The sequence below is a fragment of the Lepisosteus oculatus genome, chromosome 20 (assembly GCF_040954835.1).
Source record: "Lepisosteus oculatus isolate fLepOcu1 chromosome 20, fLepOcu1.hap2, whole genome shotgun sequence".
Lineage (NCBI taxonomy): Eukaryota > Metazoa > Chordata > Actinopteri > Semionotiformes > Lepisosteidae > Lepisosteus > Lepisosteus oculatus.
In genome coordinates this window covers 3,613,014-3,634,638 of record NC_090715.1, presented here as the reverse complement: position 1 = coordinate 3,634,638, position 21,625 = coordinate 3,613,014, and the positions used below count along the sequence as shown (strand labels likewise).

At 46.1% G+C, this 21,625-nt stretch overlaps 2 protein-coding genes across 5 annotated transcripts in view; one reads left to right on the top strand and one right to left on the bottom strand.

Annotated features, from left to right (window-relative positions):
- dpep2 (dipeptidase 2) lies at positions 1 to 13,195 on the top strand. 2 transcript variants are annotated; one of them, XM_015368508.2, is made up of 11 exons: positions 1 to 276; positions 3,517 to 3,680; positions 5,361 to 5,487; positions 6,165 to 6,294; positions 8,899 to 9,040; positions 9,598 to 9,667; positions 9,951 to 10,127; positions 10,797 to 10,881; positions 11,066 to 11,141; positions 11,367 to 11,502; positions 12,273 to 13,195. In XM_015368508.2, exons 2-11 carry the CDS (start codon positions 3,520 to 3,522, stop codon positions 12,456 to 12,458), a joined length of 1,290 nt encoding a protein of 429 aa, XP_015223994.2. In that variant the 5' UTR covers positions 1 to 276; positions 3,517 to 3,519; the 3' UTR covers positions 12,459 to 13,195. The 2 variants fall into 2 exon arrangements, with proteins under 2 accessions (XP_015223994.2, XP_006641536.2); XM_006641473.3 differs by lacking the exon at positions 1 to 276 and adding an exon at positions 2,412 to 2,520.
- Positions 13,183 to 21,625, bottom strand: part of slc12a4 (solute carrier family 12 member 4) — a 36,258-nt gene continuing 27,815 nt past the window's right edge. For all 3 annotated transcript variants that reach the window (XM_015368506.2, XM_006641404.3, XM_015368507.2), the window contains 10 exons: positions 21,253 to 21,372; positions 20,737 to 20,841; positions 20,056 to 20,224; positions 18,511 to 18,706; positions 17,564 to 17,733; positions 17,255 to 17,386; positions 16,879 to 16,986; positions 16,384 to 16,571; positions 15,309 to 15,442; positions 13,183 to 14,375 (listed from right to left, as the gene is read on the bottom strand). In XM_015368506.2, coding sequence (XP_015223992.2) covers positions 14,284 to 14,375; positions 15,309 to 15,442; positions 16,384 to 16,571; positions 16,879 to 16,986; positions 17,255 to 17,386; positions 17,564 to 17,733; positions 18,511 to 18,706; positions 20,056 to 20,224; positions 20,737 to 20,841; positions 21,253 to 21,372 — 1,414 coding nt within the window. In that variant the 3' untranslated portion in view covers positions 13,183 to 14,283. The remainder of the gene's footprint in view (positions 14,376 to 15,308; positions 15,443 to 16,383; positions 16,572 to 16,878; positions 16,987 to 17,254; positions 17,387 to 17,563; positions 17,734 to 18,510; positions 18,707 to 20,055; positions 20,225 to 20,736; positions 20,842 to 21,252; positions 21,373 to 21,625) is intronic.

Sequence of the window (21,625 nt, the reverse complement as noted above, 5' to 3'; positions counted from 1 at the left end):
CTCAGTATTGGTTTTCCTTTCGAGCTACTTAGTTGCGCTACGCCTTCTACCTCCTCGTACTGTTCTGGTTCCGACTTTGGTTTATCCCCTTTTACTACGTCTTTTGGATTACGGCTCGGCTTCTGTTGCTTTCTCCTAGTTTGGTTCTCTGGCTTCCCCTGGACTCTCGGCTCTCTCCTTTGTCTACGGTTTTGGATTACGGTCTGGCTTTGGCTACTCTCTCCCTGTTTGGATCACTGGCTTCCCCTGGACTCTCGGCTCTCCCCTTCGGCTACGGTATTTGGATCACGACTTGTCTCTATCGGCTCCCGCAAGTGGGTTCACTACTTGGTTTCAGTTTCACTGGCTGAATCCTTAACAATTCCCTCACCCAAGCAGGTTGCAACAAAAATTAAATTTGATTTAATACCTTTCACATCTCGTTTAGAACTGTGTAAGCTGTTCTATTTCAATTAAAAAAAATACAAGGTGAAGCTCTAGGACTGCAGTCACCATTCTGTTACTCTCGTAGAGCAGAAATAACCTTGCAGGACCTTGAGAGAATGTGGTCAGTATTCATGAATTGTAAAGGTAAGCATTTGAAGCTGGTGGAGATTTGTCAGGCTGCAGTAGTTGAAGAGATTTTGGGCATAGGCCTTTGGTTAAGCCTTGCCTCACCATTCTACATTATCCTGAGCTAACTGCTTGTAAACCATCAATGATCATCTAGCCGCTCTCAGGTAACAGCTCAGAGCCTATCCTGTTAGTATCAGGCCCAAGGCAGGATCACAGCAATGTTGGGACACCAGGTCAGTGCTGGACACCCAAACAAAATATTGACACTTATTAACACATGTGGCTGGGGGAGAACATGCAGACTCCACACAGAAGGTGTTTCAGTCCAGAATCAAAACCAGGACCCCAGTACTGTGCAGCTGTATTGCTAATCCAGCAGCCATATCACCCTGCAACTCACAACTGGCAGCCCATTGAAGCTCAGCAGGTGTGAGCCAGGCCAGTACCTGGATGGGAGACCTCCTACATCTGCTGCTGGAAGAGGTATTAGTGGGGCCAGTAGGGGGTGCTCACAGACTGTGCTCTGTGTGGGTTCTAATGCCCCATTATAATGACACTATACGGTAAAAAGGCACCGTCCTTTGAATTAAACATAAAACCAAAGTCCTGATGCTCTATGGTCATTAACAAATCCCAAGGTGTTTCTGGAAAAGAGTAGGGGTGTAACCCCGGCATCCCGGCCAAATTTCCCATTGACCCTTACCAGTCATGGCCTCCTAATAATCCCTATCTATGAATTGGCTTCATTACTCTGCTCTCCTCCCCACTGAGAGATGGTGTGTGGGGAGCGTTCTGGCGCACTATGGCTGCCGTCGCATCATCCAGGTGGGGTTGCACATTGGTGGTGGTGGAGGAGAGTCCCCATTACCTGTAAAGTGCTTTGATTGGTGTGTCCAAAAGCACTACAGTATATAAGTGTAAGCAATTATTATTAATCTCCATACCACTGTTATGGTGATATATGGCGTTCAGCAATGACTTGGCTAAATAGCTCATACCTCTACTATTTCTTAATTCCCTGTTCAAGTTCATTGTCATATGTACCCAAATGCAATGAAATGCTTACTAGCATTTCCTCACATGACAGATGACATAACATCGACATAGAAAATGACATATGACACCACTATTCTTAGAGCCAGGAACATGGCAGCAGCTATAATTTTACTCAGCATATAGATTCAATTAAATTCAATTCAAAATACCTTATTCAGTTCAGGTTTAGGTTTAGGCTTTCATACTCCTAAATCTTCTGCCGGAAGGAAGAAAAGAGAAGAGTACATCCCCAGGGTGTCAGTCTTGGGTTACACTGTTCGCCGTTCTGAGGCAACGTGTGCTGAAGATGGCCTGGATGGAAGGGAGTTCTGTACCAGTAAAGGTCTCAGCTGTCTCCACCAGCTTGGGTAGCTTTTACGGTCATGAGCTGAGCAATTGCCAAACCAAACTGTTACGCACCCAGTGAGAATTGCTGCTATAGTGCATCTGTAGAAAGATGTGAGTGGTATGGGATGACTGTGCTCTTGTGATTACTTCATCTGTGTGAAGGGACCAGGTCAGACTGCTAGTGAGTGAATTCCCAGAAACCTGAACAATAAATAAGACTGTTAAAAACGTAATAGGTTTTAGAAATAAAAGAGAAAGCGAGGAGATCGTTCGATTTGGAGGTTATCAACATTCTTTGATCAGTCAATGTTTGTTTACTGCCCGCCAGGGGGCGGCAAAAGCGAAAGAACAAGATCGCTCTGGTTGAAAAGCGACTAAGTGCGCTGCTGTACTGCGACTGTGCCCCGGGAGCTCAGGCCTTCTCACGTTAACAGTGGAGCTGTAAAATAAGTTTTTCCAGACCGGGTCTTATCGCGTCGTGGGTGGAGACTGCTGAAATGTTCGTGCAGCCGAGAAGTTGCCTTTCCGCAGCGACCGTGAGATACGCCGGATTAGAACGGAGCTCCATCGTTTATAAACAAGGTATCAGCAGTACTGCGCTCTGTAATTACTAATTTTCTAGGATGTTTGAATGACGTGACTTTTGCAAAGCTAAAGTGCAGATTTGTTGGGGGATAAAAGACAGTTTTAAGTTTTCTTTTTATATTTTTCATAGGAGTCTCAATTTTACTTAATTTAATGTCTTTATATACATTTGACAGCTGTTACATATACAGTATATAAAAAGCTTTTATGCATACGACAACGTTAATCAAAATGAAGAATTAAAATAATTAGTATTTTCAGTAGATCAGTGAACGGATTGATAAATTGAGTTCCTATGAACTCCTAAAATTCTATGAAGAAAAGCTTATTACTAGCCTTGATGAAGTGTGATAGGTGTTCGTGTTGTATTCCGCTGTTATTTCTGCTGTGTATTCCGTGCAAAATATTCTTGGACGTTGTTTTCGTAAAGCGTTCGAGACTCTGAAGAGTGTGTCTGAGGGTGGTCCTCATCCAAGATCTTTTCTGTGGGTGTTTCTGGAGTGCTGAGGATCTATAAGGGAGCCATGAAACTCTCGTGGGTTAAACTCACCGTTGACGCGGCTACTGAACACGGGTTCCAGCGTCTCGAGGGCATGCAGGCGCCTAGGACTGTTAGAAAAGCAACCAGAAAGAAAGCATATCAGTTCCCCAATATATGTTTATAATCCATCTTGAACAAATCTGTACGGTTAATAATGACTGGAGCTGACGGAGTCCACCCCTGTCTTGTGAGATAATGGGACCAGTGGACTGCTGCCTTGTGTTGTGGTTCTGTTCATTTCCTTCCCACTAGGGCTGGCCCAGGAGAGATCTCAACACACAGCATGATTCATCTCTTTTTTCTCAGGAGGCATTGTCTTAGCCCTTCCAATGGTGCACAGCGCGCTTTGAACAGAAGCCCCGCCGTCACTCATGTTGTTCTCTAGCAGGCAGAGTGATTCCTAACGGCTTCGCACGGCCCTCTTGGCTAACTTCCGACTTCATTTTTTGAAGGATATGATCTTCCGGCCATCCTCCCGGTCTGTGTATGTGGCTCCCCGTCGCTGGCAAATTCCTGTGATGCTGCTGTTTCTTATTCTGGTCTGCACAGTGTCTTCAGAAACCAGCCTTCGACAGAAGTCCCTGGACCTCATGTCTCGGAAACGTCTCATTGACGGGCAAGTGTTTGTGGATCACTCTTATTTTTTTTACCAGGCTATCTCATCTAATGGGTACTTTTTTTTCAAATAAGTATGTATGTTAGGTTTTATTTCTGAATCACATAAAACAAAATGAACTTTTAATTATGTTCTAGGTTCCAGTAGAGGATAAGTGCAAAACGTGTTGTTTTATGCTTTATTCAGCAGTACTGCTCATGTATGTTTTCTTCCGAATGCTGTCCTGTGCGTGTCTCTGTTATTTGTCTGCGTGCATGCACACTTCTGTACATGCATCAGTAATATGAGAAGGTGCAGGTGAGATTTTCTTCTGCACATCTTCTTGTGCACAACAACTTCACAGCGCTTGATGAGGATTCTGATCGAAACAGACTGGTGGTGACACAGTGCCCCCACCAACAAGGGAGCCTCAGTCTTCCATGTGTTTATAAATTCAAAACAAATATTCAGACAAAGTTAACACGTGTACATCAAAAGGGGACAGAACAAAGAGCAGCCTAATTAAGCATAAACCCCCCAAAAATCACAGTAGTTTACAGATGTAATTTCCTCTTTACTTATGGAAAACAAGACCCTTGCTGTTCCAGTTCTCGGAGACATTACGTAAAAGAATAATTGTTTTATAAACAGCCCAGGGCATAAGGAAGGCACGACTTACTCCAGCACATCTGTAATTGACATTAAAGATATTTCTTGAGGTTTCTGTGCTGTGTCAATCTGGGGCAAAATATTCGAAAACACTAACATGTTCATCATTCTAAACCAGGTTTGTCCAATGCTGGTCCTGGAGGATCAATGTATCTATGGATTTTCTTACCAGCTCAGCTCTTAATGAGCTTAATCAACACCATACTGCCTTCATTAATCCAACTTAACAGCTTTTACCACGTCTTTAAGATGTTGCTACTTTAACGAGACCTAGACAACCTGCAAAAACATCAGCCCACCAGGAGCAAGATTGGAGACCCCAATTCCAGACCCTGGGAAGAAGCAAAGCGCAATACAGAAAACACAGTGTTAGGATATATAGTTAGGTGTTGATTTTAAATCAGGGGACGTCATGTTAAGATTGTACAGTGCACTAGGCAGAGCTCATTTAGAACATTGTGTACACTCTCATAATTATGTTGCAAAAATGATATGGCTGTTTTGGAGTCTGTCCAGAGCCACTACTTAACATTCCCAGGCTTAAAGGAATGCCCTACTCTGGCATGCGATAAGACCTGTATTACTTTAGTCTTGGACAGATCCAAGAATTAAAAATCCTTTAAAAGCACTGAGCCAGCAGACGTATCTATCATCCACAGTGAAACACGAACCAGAGGACACAGATAGAAACTATGGGAGAGAGGTTTTAAAGCTAAGAGTAGCAGGGCACCCATTTATGCAAAGGGTTGTAGGAGTATGGAACAAGCTACCGTACCATGTTATTTTAAAACCGATACCTCTGTGTCTTTGAAGAAATAAATGTTTGGAAGAGCATTCAATGAACAGGCTAGATGGGAAGAATGACCATCTTGTGTTGGTGCTGTTTCTCGGGTTTTTTAAATTCAGAGGCCTTCTGTATGTTTGTGCCACTGTTGTCTGCAATCCCTGTGCAGTAACCCCAGGCAAGCAGTGTCTTTCTGTGGAGTCCTGCTTTCACCTCACATTTTGTACTTCCTCCCCTGCTTTCCGTAGGCACAACGATCTTGCGCTGCAGTTAAGAATTTTTTATGACAACCAACTCAGCAAAACTGACCTGCATCATGTTAACCAGACTGCTACAGACATACATCGGATGAACCTTGGTCATATTGGAGCACAGGTAACCAATCAGCTTCCCCAAACTTGCTGAAGGTTAAGTACAGGACTTGTGCATCTCCTTCAGTAATAGTTACCACACAAGCAGTTTTGCAAACAAGGCTGAACTATTTCAGTCAGTTTACCAGTCTCCTGACTGCTGTATCATGTCTATGTTGACAAACCGTTGGACTGTTCCATTGTGGTGCAGAGACTGGAAGGGTAAAAGGCTGAGAAAAATAAAGCAGGCTGCTTAATGCCATCAAACAGAGTTACAAAATGTATTTTTTATTTAGCTAATCTGTATCTAACAAAGCGTTAAAATGCAGATCTTCATTGAAATCCAGCAGATTACATTCCAGGCAGTACATCTGAAGGAGGGCAGTTGTAAAACTCAGATAGTAATACAGGGTTGAAACCAATTACAAATCTCATCGGAGCCTTAAAGAACTAGAGGCAAATTTTACAAACATGCACCAGATCAATTGGCCTGTGATTAAGAGCTCAGCTGGTGCAAAACCCAAACGACACAGTGCTCTTCCAGGGAGCCAGGTGATGTTGTGACAGGTGGCTCATCAAAGGCAGCAGAGACACGACCCCAGACATGACCTTTAGGGTGTCCTCAGTTCTGAGCTCTGTAGGGGTCAGGTCTTGATCAGCTGGTCTATAAGCCCCAGCGTCTCACCTGCGCGCTGTTGACAGGTGTTCTCGGCCTACGTGATGTGCACGGCACAGGGGAAGGATGCAGTCAGGCTGACGCTGGAGCAGATCGACGTCATTCGGCGCCTGTGCAGCGAGTACGAGGAGCTGGAGCTGGTCACCTCCTCCGCAGGTAAAGAGCCACGCTGGTCCACTTCAGTCACGCGGCTTGACTGCTTGGCGTCTGCAGTCTCGTCAAGCTTTCCTCACAGCCGAACTGCTTCACTGGTCTAGGTGTTGGCGTAACTGGATCCATTTAACATTTTCATTTAAAGGGGCTGAGAATCTCTGCTGAAGGATTGCCCTTTATCACTGCTGTTGTAGACAGTGCTGGCTTACTGGACTGGAGCCAAGCACATGGGCCGGACCACTCAGGACCACTCGGACCAACTAGGATATGATAGCTGGATCAGGAATGTGTTTCCCTCTGCACAAGTTCTGCTGTGCTCTTCTGAAATTGCTTAGGTGATCCACGCTGTCTAAAGATGATTTTTTTCTTTTTTTCCGCTTAATTTGGAGATTTCAGTCCCTGCGAAATGCAAATACGGAGGTCGGGGGGGGCAATAACTGCAGTAACAGCACAGAGCTGCAGTATCATCTGTTGAGATGATCTTCTTTAAAGAAGGCATACCTTCTTTAACATCACGTAGGCCGTAGTCCACATGACTACTCATGTCTGCGCTAGATGATTCATATTTAAAAGAGCCCCACTGTCTGTTCAATGAGGTTCTTCCTAACTGCCTCTTCAGAAGAAAGGGCTGAAACCCAGGCCCCAGGCACAGCTTAGTGTCTGTGTTGGGCATGTCTGATATCAGATCTGTGTTACGTGAACTTGCACACTCATTTCCTGCTGCAAAATTACTTTCCAAGGCTTTGCAGTTCTCTAGCACTTCCAGACAAAAGAATATATATTTCTGGATCTGCTGATTGCTGCTTCAGAAGATCAGTATTTTCTGCCCCACAGTGAGTGGGGCTCCCCACGTCCCAGTGGGAAAATGGGAAAGTCCTCCACCCCTGTGACCAAGCTGTCGTTTTAGAAATGTCCACCATGGCCTGGAATGGTACTGACCCCGCACCCAGACATTTTAAGATTGGCGTGTTTGATTGCTGCACTTCACAGCACAAAGATGTGAGCAGTCAGCGTTAGTCTGTGCTCTCCCTCTCTGGAAACACCAGACTGGTCCTGAAGGCAGCACCAGCGGTGCAGCTGGCCAAGAAAAACATAAAAAAAAAAACTTGCAGCAGGGAAATGAGATGAATGAGCCTGAACTAAAAAAATTGAAGCACAGCCCTATTCTTGCAAGCTGGGCTGAAGGGTGTGCACCTCTTGAACCAGACAGGGTTATGAACCCGTGACAGTGGGTTAATGCTGGAACTCCAGAGCTGTTTGTCAACCAGCTCTTTCCCGGAAAGCCACTGAACCACGTCATACAGAACATTTTTCCAAGAACTCTTTTCACTGGCAGCGGGGCAGCACACCAGTGCCTCTTTAAAACTACAGCTGTTGCGTTACACGGTGTAAATGAGGCGGTCTCATTTACGCGTGTAATAAAAGAGGGGCCAGGCAGGGTTTGTTCCAGCAGAATGTGTGATGCCCACAGCAGGGGTACAGGTTCAAGGCGGGACCCGAGCAGAGACACACCCCGCACTAAAGATTTAAGGTGAAAATAAGGTTTGTAGTAAATGTTAATAAGGCCACAAATAGGACTCTTCCAGCAAGACTCTGGGGAAAGAATAAAGGGGTAACATGGGTAAGAAAAGCTTCTTCCAGGAGGACTCTGAACAAAATAAACAGTAGTTTAGTTAGTAACCGTAACAGTAGTAGTAGTTAGCAGCAGAGCTGCTCTTCAGCCAGAGCTGGAGAGAAATAGTCAATCACCGATTTAAACTATAGCAGAAATGCTGCTCTTCTGGCTGGTAGCTGGGAATGTAAGCCACTGTCACTGCGGCAGACAAAGTGGTTTTCCAGCTGGTAAACATAAACATCCTTCAGCCAGGTGTTGGATTCAGCCTGGCTGGGGCAACCTGGCAGAGTTTGTCCTCAGACTGCTCCTGGTCATCACCGCCTCCTCGATCTGCGCTCCGTTTATCCTGTCTGGAGCAGGATGCGCAGCCGATCCCACTCCAGTGATTGCTGGTGTCCTGTCAAACCACCTGTGATCTGCGCACTGCCATCTTGGGGAGGGAGAAGCTTTGAGAAACAAAGATACAAGCCCCAGGAAAAGCCATGTCTTGCAAGGCACATCTCCATGTGGCATCTCAGATGCCAGGAGAAAGCCAGAAAAGCTTGGTATAAGTTGGCTTCTGGTGACTATTATGAAAGTCATAAGTTGATATCATGACTGTTTAAACTCGTTCCCTACAGTCAAAAAGTGAGGTTGCTCAAGGAATACAGTGAGAGTTGATTATGGGGTTAAAAAAATAAATTGAAATAAATCTCTAGTTAAAATTAAATGTTTATAATTTTATGGAATATGAAGACAATATGGCCAGGACTTCTGAGCTGTAATGGCTGCTGCTGCTACTTATGAAGAGCTTTGGGATGTTTTGGAAAAGAAAACCGAAGTATTTATTTATTATTGTAGCAATTTGAGCAGGGCCAGTAACAGATAGCAAGAGGGGAGCCTGTTTGTTTTTCCATGTTTGCTTCACCAATGACTCAGAGGCATCATCCACAACAGAGTAGCTTTCCCACATCGCTCTCCCAGTAGATCACCCTCCAACGGTGCCGTTTCAGGCATCAGGAACACAGAGAAGATCGCCTGCCTGATCAGCATCGAAGGAGGACACTCGATCGACAGCAGCCTGGCGGCCTTGCGCATGTTCTACGAGCTGGGAGTTCGCTCCATGGCTCTGACCCACAACTGCAACACGCCTTGGTAAGCCAGCCCCTCACAACAGCCCTCCTGTCACCTGTAGCTCATGCTGCCACCAGGAAGAAGCCTGGCATACTCATGCCAGGAAGAACTCGGCTGGCACTGTAAAGATGGCAGCTGTGATACTGCAGCAGTGGAATGTCATGGCATGCATTGCTAATACAAACACTGTGGGCTTCCTGCCAGCTGTTGGCCCACACCAAGACCAGCTGCAGTGTGCAGTCCCCCTGTTTCCAACAGTGTTAATTTTTATGTGTTTTTATTTGGATTCACTTGGCTTCCTGCTGTTGGTATGGGGACACCCTAGTAAGAAAAGACGTTTCCCCATTTCCTCTTCTATCCGGCAAGGTGTCCTACTATATTATCTTGGCTTTAAGAAAAGCACCCTGACCTCTTGCTTGCCTCAGGCCTGTAGGATAGCTCAGCCACAGACTGAGGGAAAGGTATGAGAGATTACAGACACTGGCAGGGGTGTAGCATTCAACCCATCACGTTTCATAGTGTTGGAGTCCCCCGCGTTGTGGTGCTCATCAATCTCTTTTTATTTCCGATTCGTTTAGGGCAGAGTCATCCTCTAAGAAATACAGTCATTATCAGAGAACAAACAACAGCCTCACAGCCTTTGGGAAGGTAAGGTAAAGATGACACTTCTGTGATTTTGCAAAAGTGTGTAATATGCTTTTTTTTTTAAATGGATATAAATTGGCTCCCCTCCCACTGTTGTTGGATAAGCACCTGTGGCAGGGCTCTTACTGTTGATGATGATGCTGCTGCTGCTGAACTAGAATCCAAAACCGGGTCATGACAGATGCACACTCCGGAAAAGTCACGGTTGCAGCGTGTGCCGAAGAAATAATGGGTGGTTTTAAAAGTCGACGCTGACGTGCAGGTGCTACGTGTGCCTCTGCTGCAGGAGGTGGTGAAGGAGATGAACCGGCTGGGCATGCTGGTGGACTTGTCCCACAGCTCCTGGGAGACGGCCAGGGCGGTGCTGCTGGTGTCCCGGGCACCTGTCATCTTCAGCCACTCCTCTGCCTTCGCCCTCTGCAACAGCACTAGGAACCTGCCCGACGACCTGCTGCAGCTGGTGGTAAGCCATAAGGTGCTCAGGACAGCGGGGGGGGGAGCTTGTTAAAACCCCCATCCTCACATCCTCCCAGGAGCCTGTGCAGGAGGGGCAGATGCATCCCCTGTTAAGCCAGGATCTTGTGCTCTTCAAAAGCCCATTAAAACAGAAGTCAGTGCAAGGAAAGTTGGTTTTCACTAATCGTGTCGTGGTATTGCATCTTTAAAGTCACCCACAGCATCAATTGCTCTATTTCTCTTTGAAAAGGAGAGTGGAGGCTACACTGGCTTTCTGCCCACAGGCTGGGGCAGGGACAGTGGGGCATGAAAAAGGTGCTCTGATAGCAGGGGTAACTTCAATGGGAGTGGTCCAGATCTCAACAATTCACACGCTTACGGCACAGTGTTTGGAGTATCAAATACTCGTTAAATAAACGAGTCCAGAGCTGTTGCTAATTAGGGTCTGTAGAGCAACCTATCTATAATGGTCTAACTCTATGCTGTAACAATTTAAAATAGTCACTGTAGATATCCCAAGTACAGTGAAACAATCATGCAGCCATGCAGTAGAGTTTTTATAAAAGGGAGGCAGTCTGACATGACAAGGGGTCCTTCTTTACTCCTGACACATCCGGAGCTTGTATGTGGTATCCCCCTAATGCGTGTTGGTTGTTAATTTTGTCTTCCTGATCAGAAAGAACGGCGAAGCCTGGTAATGGTGAACATGTACAGTGGCTTTGTGGCCTGTGGAAAGAGAGGCAACATCTCCATCGTAGCAGGTCAGAAACGTTGTCCGTACTGGGCTCGGTGTGAAAACAGGGGAGAAAACTCAGTTCTTCTGTCATTTTTTCCCCCATCTTTGCTCTCGTGGTTCTAACTGCTCTTTTGGAATTTTTTTTGAGCACTTTGCTGTGCAGTGCTCACCCACTTATCTTTGGCTTACCCTTGCCTTGTCTGTCGCAGATCATTTTGACCACATCAGGAAAGTGGCCGGCGTGGAAGTACTAGGAATTGGAGGAGACTACGATGGAGCACAGATGTATGTATAGACTTCTGGCTAAAGGCTGCACAAACAAATTCTAGCAGCACTGCGATGAAGTCGAGCAGTGTTGCGTTCGAAAAGTCTTTTCGAATCTTATTTTTTAGGGATTGGAATAAAAACTAGTCATCTGTGCACAGGAAGAAAGTCCGGGCTTCAGCTGGAAGACAGACTCTTTTCTAATGCACATGCGTTAGGCCATTCAAGGGCTGCTCATCGTTTCAGGTTTCCTGTGGGTCTCGAGGATGTATCCAAATATCCCGCCCTGATCGAGGAGCTCCTGCGGAGAGGCTGGTCTGAGGAGGAGCTGTCCGGTGTCCTCCGGGACAACTTCCTGCGGGTGTTTGAGGAGGTGGAGCGAGTGAGTACTGATTTTAAGGAGAAAACAATGGCAGCCTTGTAGCGCAGGTTACTGGGACCTGATTAACTAAATCATTTCATACTTATAATAATAATAATAATAATAATAATAATAATAATAATAATAACAACTCAAAGCTCTTAAATGTACTAACAATGTGACAGAGGAGCACCTTTCTACTGGACAAATATGAAAAGAGGAGCGCAAGGAGCAAATGTTTGGGATTAGCCTTGGGGCAACCTTGTTGTGAAAGGCGCTATATAAAAATAAATTGAATTGAATTATCAATAGTGTTTATGGGGCAGATCCTTCCCAGGTTTTGGGAAAAGAGTGAGCTCCTGACTAAGTTCCACACTAGGTTCGCTCAGTCTGGCCTCCCTAGTTTCCGCTTGATCCTGCCAGCGGAGCCATTTCTCACATCTCCCCCCGATCTGCTGTCACCCAGGTGTGGGCTGTACGTCAGAGATGGATGAAACAGACCCCCCCCATATAAAGCAACTTGCAGTCCTTCAAGATGAAGGATGCTATATAAATATGAGGCATTATTACAAATGACAGTTATAACTTACAAGACATCTTACTACATTATATAGTTGTCCTCTATAAGATTAATTCAAGATTAAATAGTAACCTTATTTCAGATATTCAACAGATAAGGCTATGAAAAGTTGTATTGCACTGTTTTTTTTTCAAATACAGACCTCATTAAAAATGAGATGCAGTGGGACGTTTTTTTAAACAAAGCTCACAAGGGTCTCTTTGGTCTCCAGGTCCGGGACGCCAGTACGAAAGATCTGCCAGGCGAGACACAGGTCTCTCTCGCTGAAGCAGGGAATTCCTGTCGCTTGGTTCTGCAGCCACCTAAGTCAGAGCCATTAAGTAAAGGAGCACAGCCTCTCTCTCGGAGTTTTCTGCTCCCTGTCGTCTGCGGTGTGCTCTCTCTATCCATGGCATAACTCAACCAGTTTGTACTGAAAAACTTTGCTTCTTTGCATATGATTTCATATCCAGACCTTACCTCCGCGGAGTACTGCCTGAACATTTCATTTTTGTTCATTCCGAATATGGTTATTGCCTGTCACTCATTGTGCACCTGCAGGTGTGTTAACAGCTTAACAAAATAGCTTCCTCTTTGGACAGGAGAGTAAATATGACCAACCTGCTATGTAGTAGTGATCTTTATTTTCACTTTTAGCTACAGGTTTCAAAAATAGGTGCAGCCCTTAAATGACTAAGTTCTAAGTTGGGCTCAAAAGCTTTTGAACAGTAATAGCAGGATGCAATATTGAAGTGAATCCCTCAAATTTTTAGTGTCATGAATGTGATCCTAGGAATGTTGGTGCTTTTAGTCAGGAAATATTATTTTTAACTTATCTGAATAGACATATTTTGCACTTGTATGACATAGTAGTTTATTATTTGTAATTTAATTTTATACGTATTTTATATATGTAGCAATGTAGCCACGCTACCCTTTTACTATACTTAAAGCTGACACGTGAAGAATTTCCTGGCCAGGTCAGTGATCCAGTAAATCTGTACCAGCTGGAGCTGAAAGGTATTAAACCTGCTTTACTGGGGTGAAACACTTTGATGCTATCATATTACTGGGGTGAAACATCAAGCTGATGCTACCTTGTAGTCCATTAAAGATCACTGTAGTCCATTAAAGGAAAATAATGATGTTTTCACATTTTTTATTTGCTGTTATTCTGTGCGCCATTTACCGTATCTCTGAAAACGTCTGCCGATGGTAGATTTTACTTTATTCAGGGTTGGGAGGTGGCTGTGATCTGCATGGGTTTCAGGGTCGGTACATTGGAAATAGGAGCCAAAAAAAAAACGTGAAACAAAATGTTAAGAATTTGCAGATATAAAAGCTGTAGAAATAAAATGCCTTGATGCCTTGATAAAGCTTTGATGGGACCAATTATCTACTGCACCCACAGAGACTTCACGCCTCACAGCTGTCTTACCACATGCACTATTGTGCAAACAATAATGTATGCACTCCAGCTGATCCACACTTACCCTACAGGCTCTTCCTGCTTTACCAACACCTGGTCTTTTATGTTATTTGGGAAGAACGTTCAGCTAATAAATAAGAAAATAAATAAGACCAATCAGAACTGACAATCTTGCACAAATGCCGATTTGATCAAGAATGATCCAGCTAATCATATCTATCTTGTTATGGGTACAAAAGGCAGACAGAACAAAGGCAGTGTCATCACCAACGCTGAAGGCCAGTTTGCTACTATGACACCTTAAAGCAAAGAGCTAATGCAGAGAGATCGCATCAAAACAACCTTTCCTGTAGTTGCTGCAATTCAGAAGGGCATTACTAGCTCATAAACTGAACTTCCTACTTGTATTACAAAAACTTTTAGAACAATCACACAAAAGTAAAAGTGTCTGTGCATCTCTTCCATGAAGAGGAAACGTCCTAAAATGTCCCCAGAATTTCTGCAATCTTTACTGCGATTGGAGCACCTCGTCAAGTTCTCCTGGTATCAAGATATGCATCTTGGAGAAAGGCAATGCAGTCCGGCAAAATCCAAAGCAAAAACGTTTTTTCCCATTTGGATATTGTCTTGAAATAAAAAGACATCTAAATCTTTGCTTTAAATAACAGAAAAAAAAGTTTGTAACAATTATAGACTACAAAGGTATATGGTAGATTTTCCATCCTCACTCGTGATAGAACATGTTCAGTGATGCCTGACGGCGAAAAAGCAAAGTGGCTGTTCTGGGTTGCCCAGCTTACTAGCAGGAGTGACTTCATGAGTAAATGGTGATGACCTCTCTTCCTCCTCCTCGCACCAGCAGCACCCTCTCCAGACCTTCGGTCAGCACCTCCAGAAACTCCATATCTGCAGGCTGGTCAGGGAAGCACAACCACGACGCAGGATCCTGCACTACAGCTGGACTTAAAGCCACCAGCCCAGGTGAAGAATCACCCAGATGAGAACTTTTCACCCTCTATATTCACAGCACATCTGGGAGACACTGTGAGCAGCATTAGGGATGGGAGATGTTCTGTGACACAACTGCTTGTTTTAAACTGCTTAAAAAGATTAATCCAGAATATGTACAAGCTTTTTCATGTGTACTTTATCGTACCTTAAATTTCCTTATTTGAACACATTTTGAGCACAGCTTACGTATTCTGTCAGCCTAGTCAGGCAGGCTCCTGGCAAAGAGCCCTTTTGTGCTGAAGTGTTTGCTCGATTACTGTATTTCTACTACTTAGAGATACTTTGAGTCTCCTTCATGGATCTGTCTGGTGACGGGTGGGCATGTGCACGCTAGCAGAAGGGTTTTTATTTCTTTGTATGTGCCCCCCAATTTAATAAATAAGACCCATGTATTCAGCTAGCACAGGAGGGCAGAGGATAGTGCATAGCTCCTTTCAGAATGCATGAGCTACCCATCGCTGTTTTGACAAGGCCAATGGCATCTACGCTAGTGTAGGCATCACCTGAGGGAATGACATCAGCTCCTAGCATCTGAAACATGACTCGCAGGTGCTTGGCCAAGTCACAGGGGTCACTGCAAGTCACAGCTACCCTAGACAGCTCAAGCCATCCCAGGTATCATCAGGACAGTTATGTCGGCCACGACTTGGGAAACCCTGGTCTCAGCTGGCTCTTGGGCCTGTCCAGAGTGAAAGTCATGAAGCAGGACTAGAGGACTCAACTTGCACTGAACGTGTGTCCTTAGTGGCTGAGCTGACCCACTTCTGTCTTGTGAAAAATCATGATCAGTAGCATGATGCCACTACCTCCCTGCAGCTTAAAGGATACAATTCTCATCGCCTTCCGAGTTCTTTGGTGGCCCGGGCATGTTTAGCAACACCAGCTTGGCATCATGAGACTTGTTCACAATCACTTCATTCAGCTTTACTGCTGTGTGCATTCTACGCACATTAGACTGGTCCCTATGGAAGAAAACCTTTCGTTACCAGAAAGCAACTTGAACAGCAAAAATTGAGCAAGGTCAGCACAAGGAGGAGAGAAAAGCAAGCCAGAGGGGCAAACTTACAGGTTTTCCCACTCTCTGCCAGTGAGCGCACACGGGGAGAGAGAGACACGGGGCACAAGTTAGAACAGGTAAAAAAACTAAATTACAGAGCTCCCAGCAGATTAAAATCATTTCTGTGAAACAGCTGGAGCAGATCATGGGGTAATGTGAATAAACAACTGCTGCCTACAAAAGGATTGATATGATTGACCCAAGACCAGAACTCTGTTTTACTGATCTGTGCAGAACATTATCTGAATAGTGACAATGCTGTAAAAACATTCATAAAAGAACTGCTGCAGAAAAGAAGCAGCAGTATGCATAGAATGCATAATAAAAAACCTTAACCTTTTAACACGAACTCAAGTAAGATTGTAGGTTATCCACTTTATAAACTGTGTGCTGTTTAACACATTTACAAAGTGTTGCTAAAGTCTTTAACATGTATTTTATGTATGTTTTTCATTGAGAAGCACTTCAAGACCTCCTCTTAAATGCTCTCCAAGTGAACACAAACAGCTCCTTTTAAAAGCTCATTTTCACAAGAGTATGACTCTAAATACTGCTGCTGACCGATTCTGGGAAAAGCAGCAAAGGCATTCACAAAAACGAAGCATTCACATCCACCCAGAGCATCAACGTTCTTCCAGTTACATTAACCCTCTATAAGCTATCTTGATAGGTTTTACCATGTATTCAAGACAGTAATAGAACAGGGGGTGTTTCTGATCATGCCAACATGGGTCACTTCCATGGGGCCATGCCTATATGGGCACCAGAATGAACAGCTCCCTCCCTCCCCCCCTCCATGTGGACCAGTGAGGATGTCAGGATGTGCCCCCCGTCTGCTGCGCTTACGGCTTGATGCTGATGAGCTCCCGGAAGTTCTCGGGCGCATTGTTTCTGCTGCGTCTCTCTGCGTCGTATTTGTCCTTGGTCCAGGTCATCTGGATCTTCTCCGCCACCGGCTCTGGCACCTCCTCCTCCTCGTCGGAATACAGGCTGCCCATGCGGATCACCGAGTTCCTGTCTTTCACCAGCTGGGCCTGCGTGGGGCAGTAGAGAGCCGACACGCTCAGCCGCCCCCCTTGGTTTTTCTGGTCCAAACACGCTCCCCTCACTATGTGTCTGGTTCAGCTTGTTTCACACTGGCAAACACATTAAACGTCACAAACGAATGCAAGTAATTCAAACAAAACCACAGAGGAGCCCGGAACATCAACTGCCAATTATTTTACGTCCATGCTGGGAAACGACCTGGACAGCTGGACAGCAGCTGCTGCTGGGTAATGTTCCCAGTGCTTACAGTACGCACCTCCTGCTGGGGAGCTGGGAAAGAAAACACACACTCACCTCTCGGTCCCTCTCTGCGCTGGACAGTCTCATCTGCCTCAGCATCTGAGACCTCTGCTCCATCATCAGGGTGCGCTCGTATGTGTAGGCAGAGATGTCGCTGTTGTGCTGAAATGCAGAGAAAATGAGAGAAACGTGTGAAAGGGACACAGAACGCCAGGAGCATACAAAAGCCATTCATATTCCTCACAATGCTCTTCAGGGAAGGAGAGTGAAGAATTAAAGACGTTTGAAACCCAACTTGATTGACGTTTTTATGCAGGTTAGTTTTCACAACAGAGAACAGTGGCCTAACTTGAAGCTGTAAGACATGTGTGTTATAGTAGCCGGCAGCGACAAACGTTTATCTCAGTGGGGGCGGAGGGACTATGCTCACCATTTCCACCACCTCCACCTCTGCCTCCAGCCGGAGCTGGTAGAGGAAAGTGGCCAGGTCCTTCTTCATCTGAATGCTGTTGTCGTCCATCTGGGCCACAGTGAAGATGCGCATCTTGCACTTTCTCCAAACCTGGGAGAGGACATGGGAGGGGAGGAGGAGGAGGAAGAAGAAGAAAGCTCATGAAACCATAGCAGGGCTTGACGCTATTATCCGCTGGGATGGACTTTACAGAGTCTAGGATTGGGTTGTGTGACACAGGGGCCCGAGTCCGGTCAAGAGGCCAGCGTACGTCGGGGTCTCCCTCACCTTGTGCTGCTTGAGGAGGAAGGGCAGTAGCATGAGCATGCCTCCGTCATGGACAATCCACCACACGTCGATGTGCCCCTCGGTGAAGCGCTCGTGGTTGCCGGGGTAGAAGGACACGTTCTTGGGCACCATCAGTGCCAGATGGGCAGCGGTTGTGCAGCGAACCGTGTCTGTGGAGAGAGCAGTGGACAAGCATCATGATCCTGAGACGTGCTGGCCTGCAGGAGTCTGAGGGCGCGGGTTTGACTAGCTGCCCCCCTCCAATGAGCACCCCAGTGAATGTTACTCCACAGCCTCTCGCTCATGACCTGACAGAAAATATTCCAGCTTTTGCTGTTGCCCTTTACACTACTAGGTATCACAAAACTGGCAAAAACCCTCTGCTGGTAAGGAAACACCCTTTGCGTTTACTTAATTTTTAAATCATGCATCATCTCTACGAGCCTAACAGTCAATAATAAAGGGAAAATATTTTAGGAAATGCCTTCAAGAAAACATCAGCATCCCTTCACGAACTCCTATGGCATATCTTGACTAAGTACAAATTACACAGCAGTTTTTAGGAGGTGTTGATAAGCCCACTTCCCCTTGTGCTTCTTTATCTCCTCTATACTATGATCCACTGAACAACCTGGCTGCCCCAGATAAGAGCCCTACCCCTCTATACAGACATCACTCGCCACACCAGAAACCTATCTGTGGATTCCAGTCTCCTGCAGAGAGACCGATGACCCCACTAATGCATCTGGGCAAGGAACAGACGAATCCGCCCCATCGCACAGCTAAAAAACGCTCACGGGCAGGAAGTCTACTTCACTTTGAGATTTCCAGGTTGTTGGACTATCACTCTGATCTCCAGCACAGGTCAGCAATACCCTTGCTGGCCGGCTGACAGCACACAAGGTGCGACGAGCTCCTAAGTTGCGCGTCAGGCGCGGCGTGCTTACTGATGAAGGTCTTCCAGGCGCGAGGATCCTCGCTCTGCCTCCAGCCATAGGGCCAGCCCATGACCACGGCGTTGTGCTTCATGCCCCCCAGGCCGCAGGACTGGATCAGGTGGGCGATGCCGTCCCGGACCTTGGCGGCCACCACCACCTGGCAGAAGCCTTTCACCTTCTCGATCTCCATCATGTTCTTGATGGCCTGGCGGGGCAGAGGGACCGCGAAGAGGAGTGAGGAGAGGGGCCGGCGAGGAGCGAGAGCGAGCGAGGCCGGGGAAACGCACTGCGCAAACACGCCGTGACTGCACGCCCTGGAGCGCGCTGTACAAATAAGTTTCAGGATGTTTCACGTCCCTGGTACTGGCAATACAAACACTGCACATGTCAGATCAAGCAGTAGAGGCATGTGACTGGAACCTTGAATTCAATAAGATGAGCATGATCTTTAAGAAACTCGTGTATACAGCATACAAATTGTTACAAAGGAGAAAAGTCCTAATCCATTTAGTCCACTTGGTTGCTAATAGTAAATTGATCCAAGTATCTCATGCAGCTGTTCTGTGAACGATGCTTTAACAACATGGCTGAGTAATCTTGTTACAGACTCCCACAACCTTTTGTGTAAAGAAGTGCTTCAGTTTTCAGAGCATTTTCCTGCAGGTACCACTCGTGCCCTCTGGTTTGTGTGTCACTCTTCCGAGAAGCACATTTGGGTTGTCTCAATTCTTGTACTTTCCCACTCCAGATTATTATACTGCAAATTGGAAAAATAGTTGCTAGTGTGTTTTAATAAAACAACATGGATAAACCATAAAGAAACAAAGATAAGACGATTGTGGTTATCTATGAAAATCTAGCTCAATAACAAACAGTAGAGTTTGGATCCTGTCCAATTCAATTTAGCTCCAGGCAGCCATGCAGATTATACTTGTCGTCGTGACTCAGTACAACAACGCTTTGATATTGTTAGCTTGGGCATACAGTAGCTTTCTTTCAGTATCTGCTGCAGCACTTGTTCTGCTTGGACGCAGTTAGGTTGGGCTCAGCTCGACTCAGTATCTGCTGCAATATGTGTCCTGCTCTGATGCAGTTAGGTAAGGCTCAACTCGACTTGGTGTTTGTTCTGCTCTGATGCATTTAGGTCCAAATTAGGGCTCAGCTGGGCTCAGTATGTGTTCTGCTATGATGTAGTTAGGTTGGGCTTAGCTCAGCTTGGTGTCTGTTCTGCTCTGATGCATTTAGGTCCAAGTTTGGGCTCAGCTGGGTTCACTGCCTGTTCTGCTCTGATGGAGTTAGGTCAGAGTTAGGGCTCAGCTGGGCTATCTGTTCTGCTCTGATGCAGTAAACTCGGAGTTAGGGCTCAGCTGGGATCACTATCTGTTCTGCTCTGATGCAGTTAGTTCAGAGTTAGGGCTCAGTTCGGCTCACTGTCTGTTCTGCTCTTATGCAGTTAGCTCAGAGTTAGGGCTCAGCTGGGTTCACTATCTGTTCTGCTCTGATGCAGTAAGTTCAGAGTTAGTGCTCAGCTGGGCTCAGTGTCTGCTACAGTACCTGTTCTGCTGCCTGGGCCTCGCCATAGCTGTCCAGGAAGTTGCCCTGGATGACAGAGCCGACGATGGTCAGGCCCTTGCCGGCCTTCAGCTGCGAGGCGAAGGTGAGCAGCCGGGGGTACTTCACGTGCAAGTCCTCGTCCAGCTTCAGCAGCACCAGCAGCTGAGGCCTGCGGGGCAGAGAGGGGGTGCCGTTTTACACACGAGCCGCTTTCTTTCTACGACACCAGGCCAGCACGGTGAAAAAGCAGCCTCCTTTTCGGTGGTTAAAATGTCAGAGAAAAATGTTGCATTGGATTTTTTACTGGTGCTGAACTAAACGTGCACCACTGCAGCACCACAAACAAGAATATGATACAACAGACCGCTGCAGGTAAATGAATAAAAAACATTTTCGTCGTCTTGGCTGTGATGAAATCGTTGCATTACCTTTTATAAACATCCGTTTCAGGCAAAGACGACTTTCAGACTTAAGATCAGACCCACAGACTTAATTTCCCAGAAAGAGGTTCTGACAGAATCAGTTCACAATTAATTGAGACAAGGCAAACCGAGATTAGCGCCGTGTCAGAGTGATACTATCCGTGTCCACGAGCTGCACGAGGACTGCACGAGGACTGCACGAGGACTGCACGAGGACTGCACGAGGACTGCACGTGGACTGCACGAGGACTGCACTTGCCTCCAGTTCTTGGTGTGCGGGGGGCCGGCCTCCAGCCTGAGCAGGGCGTAGCGAGCGGCGCTGAGGGACAGCCCTCGGATCCCGTCGCCCCACTCCTTCTCCGCGCTGCCGGAGAGAGAGGAGCCGCAGATGAAATCCCCCTCCCTTTCCCGACCCCCACAGAGCCACCCCTAGACAGGACAGAGCGCCTCCGGAAGCACACTTGTGCCCGCGGGCAGGAACCGTGCATTTCCGATTCACACTCACACAAGAAACAAAAAAGGAATGAACATTTGAAAACTTTGCAGGCTGCAGCCTTATGAAATACCCGTGAAGGATTTGGGTATCAATTACCATGTGTAGGTAACTAATCAATCAAAAAATGAGGAACGAACGGGAACAGGTAAAGGTTTATTCCAAGAAAAGAGACACAATGTTTCGGCTGTGGAGCCTTTCAGCATGCAATAAACCATTACCTGTTCCTTTGTCACCTATGCATGCTGATGCTGCTACCTAGATGGATCTGTTTGCACGTACCCCTGATATTCGATGTATTTGTAGATCATGCCAGCGATGCCCATGGCCACAATGGCGTAATACCAGGAGGAGATGAACATCAGGGCCAGGCACATGCTCATACCCAGGAAGGACAGAGCCCTGGCAGGAACAGAGAGAGCTGTATAGCTGTACAGCTACAGGCACAGGACCATGGGCCCCAGCATTACGATACACAGAGCTCCTTTGTATAGTTATTCATATCAGGACACACATAGCATGTCTGTAGAGCCATTCACATGGAAGAACACAGGGCAGGTTTATATAATTGTTAGTATGGGAATAAGACTTTACTCTAGTTATGTTAATTTTTACTACTGTTGCCCAAGATATTTACATCCGAATCATACATTGG

Bases quoted from the DNA above. Each gene is read 5' to 3' on its own strand.
- dpep2 (XM_015368508.2), top strand. From the start codon at position 3,520: ATGATCTTCCGGCCATCCTCCCGGTCTGTGTATGTGGCTCCCCGTCGC. The intron at 6,295-8,898 runs GTAAAGAGCCAC...GTGCCGTTTCAG, and splicing joins GCTGGTCACCTCCTCCGCAG to GCATCAGGAACACAGAGAAG. The intron at 9,668-9,950 runs GTAAGGTAAAGA...CCTCTGCTGCAG, and splicing joins GCCTCACAGCCTTTGGGAAG to GAGGTGGTGAAGGAGATGAA.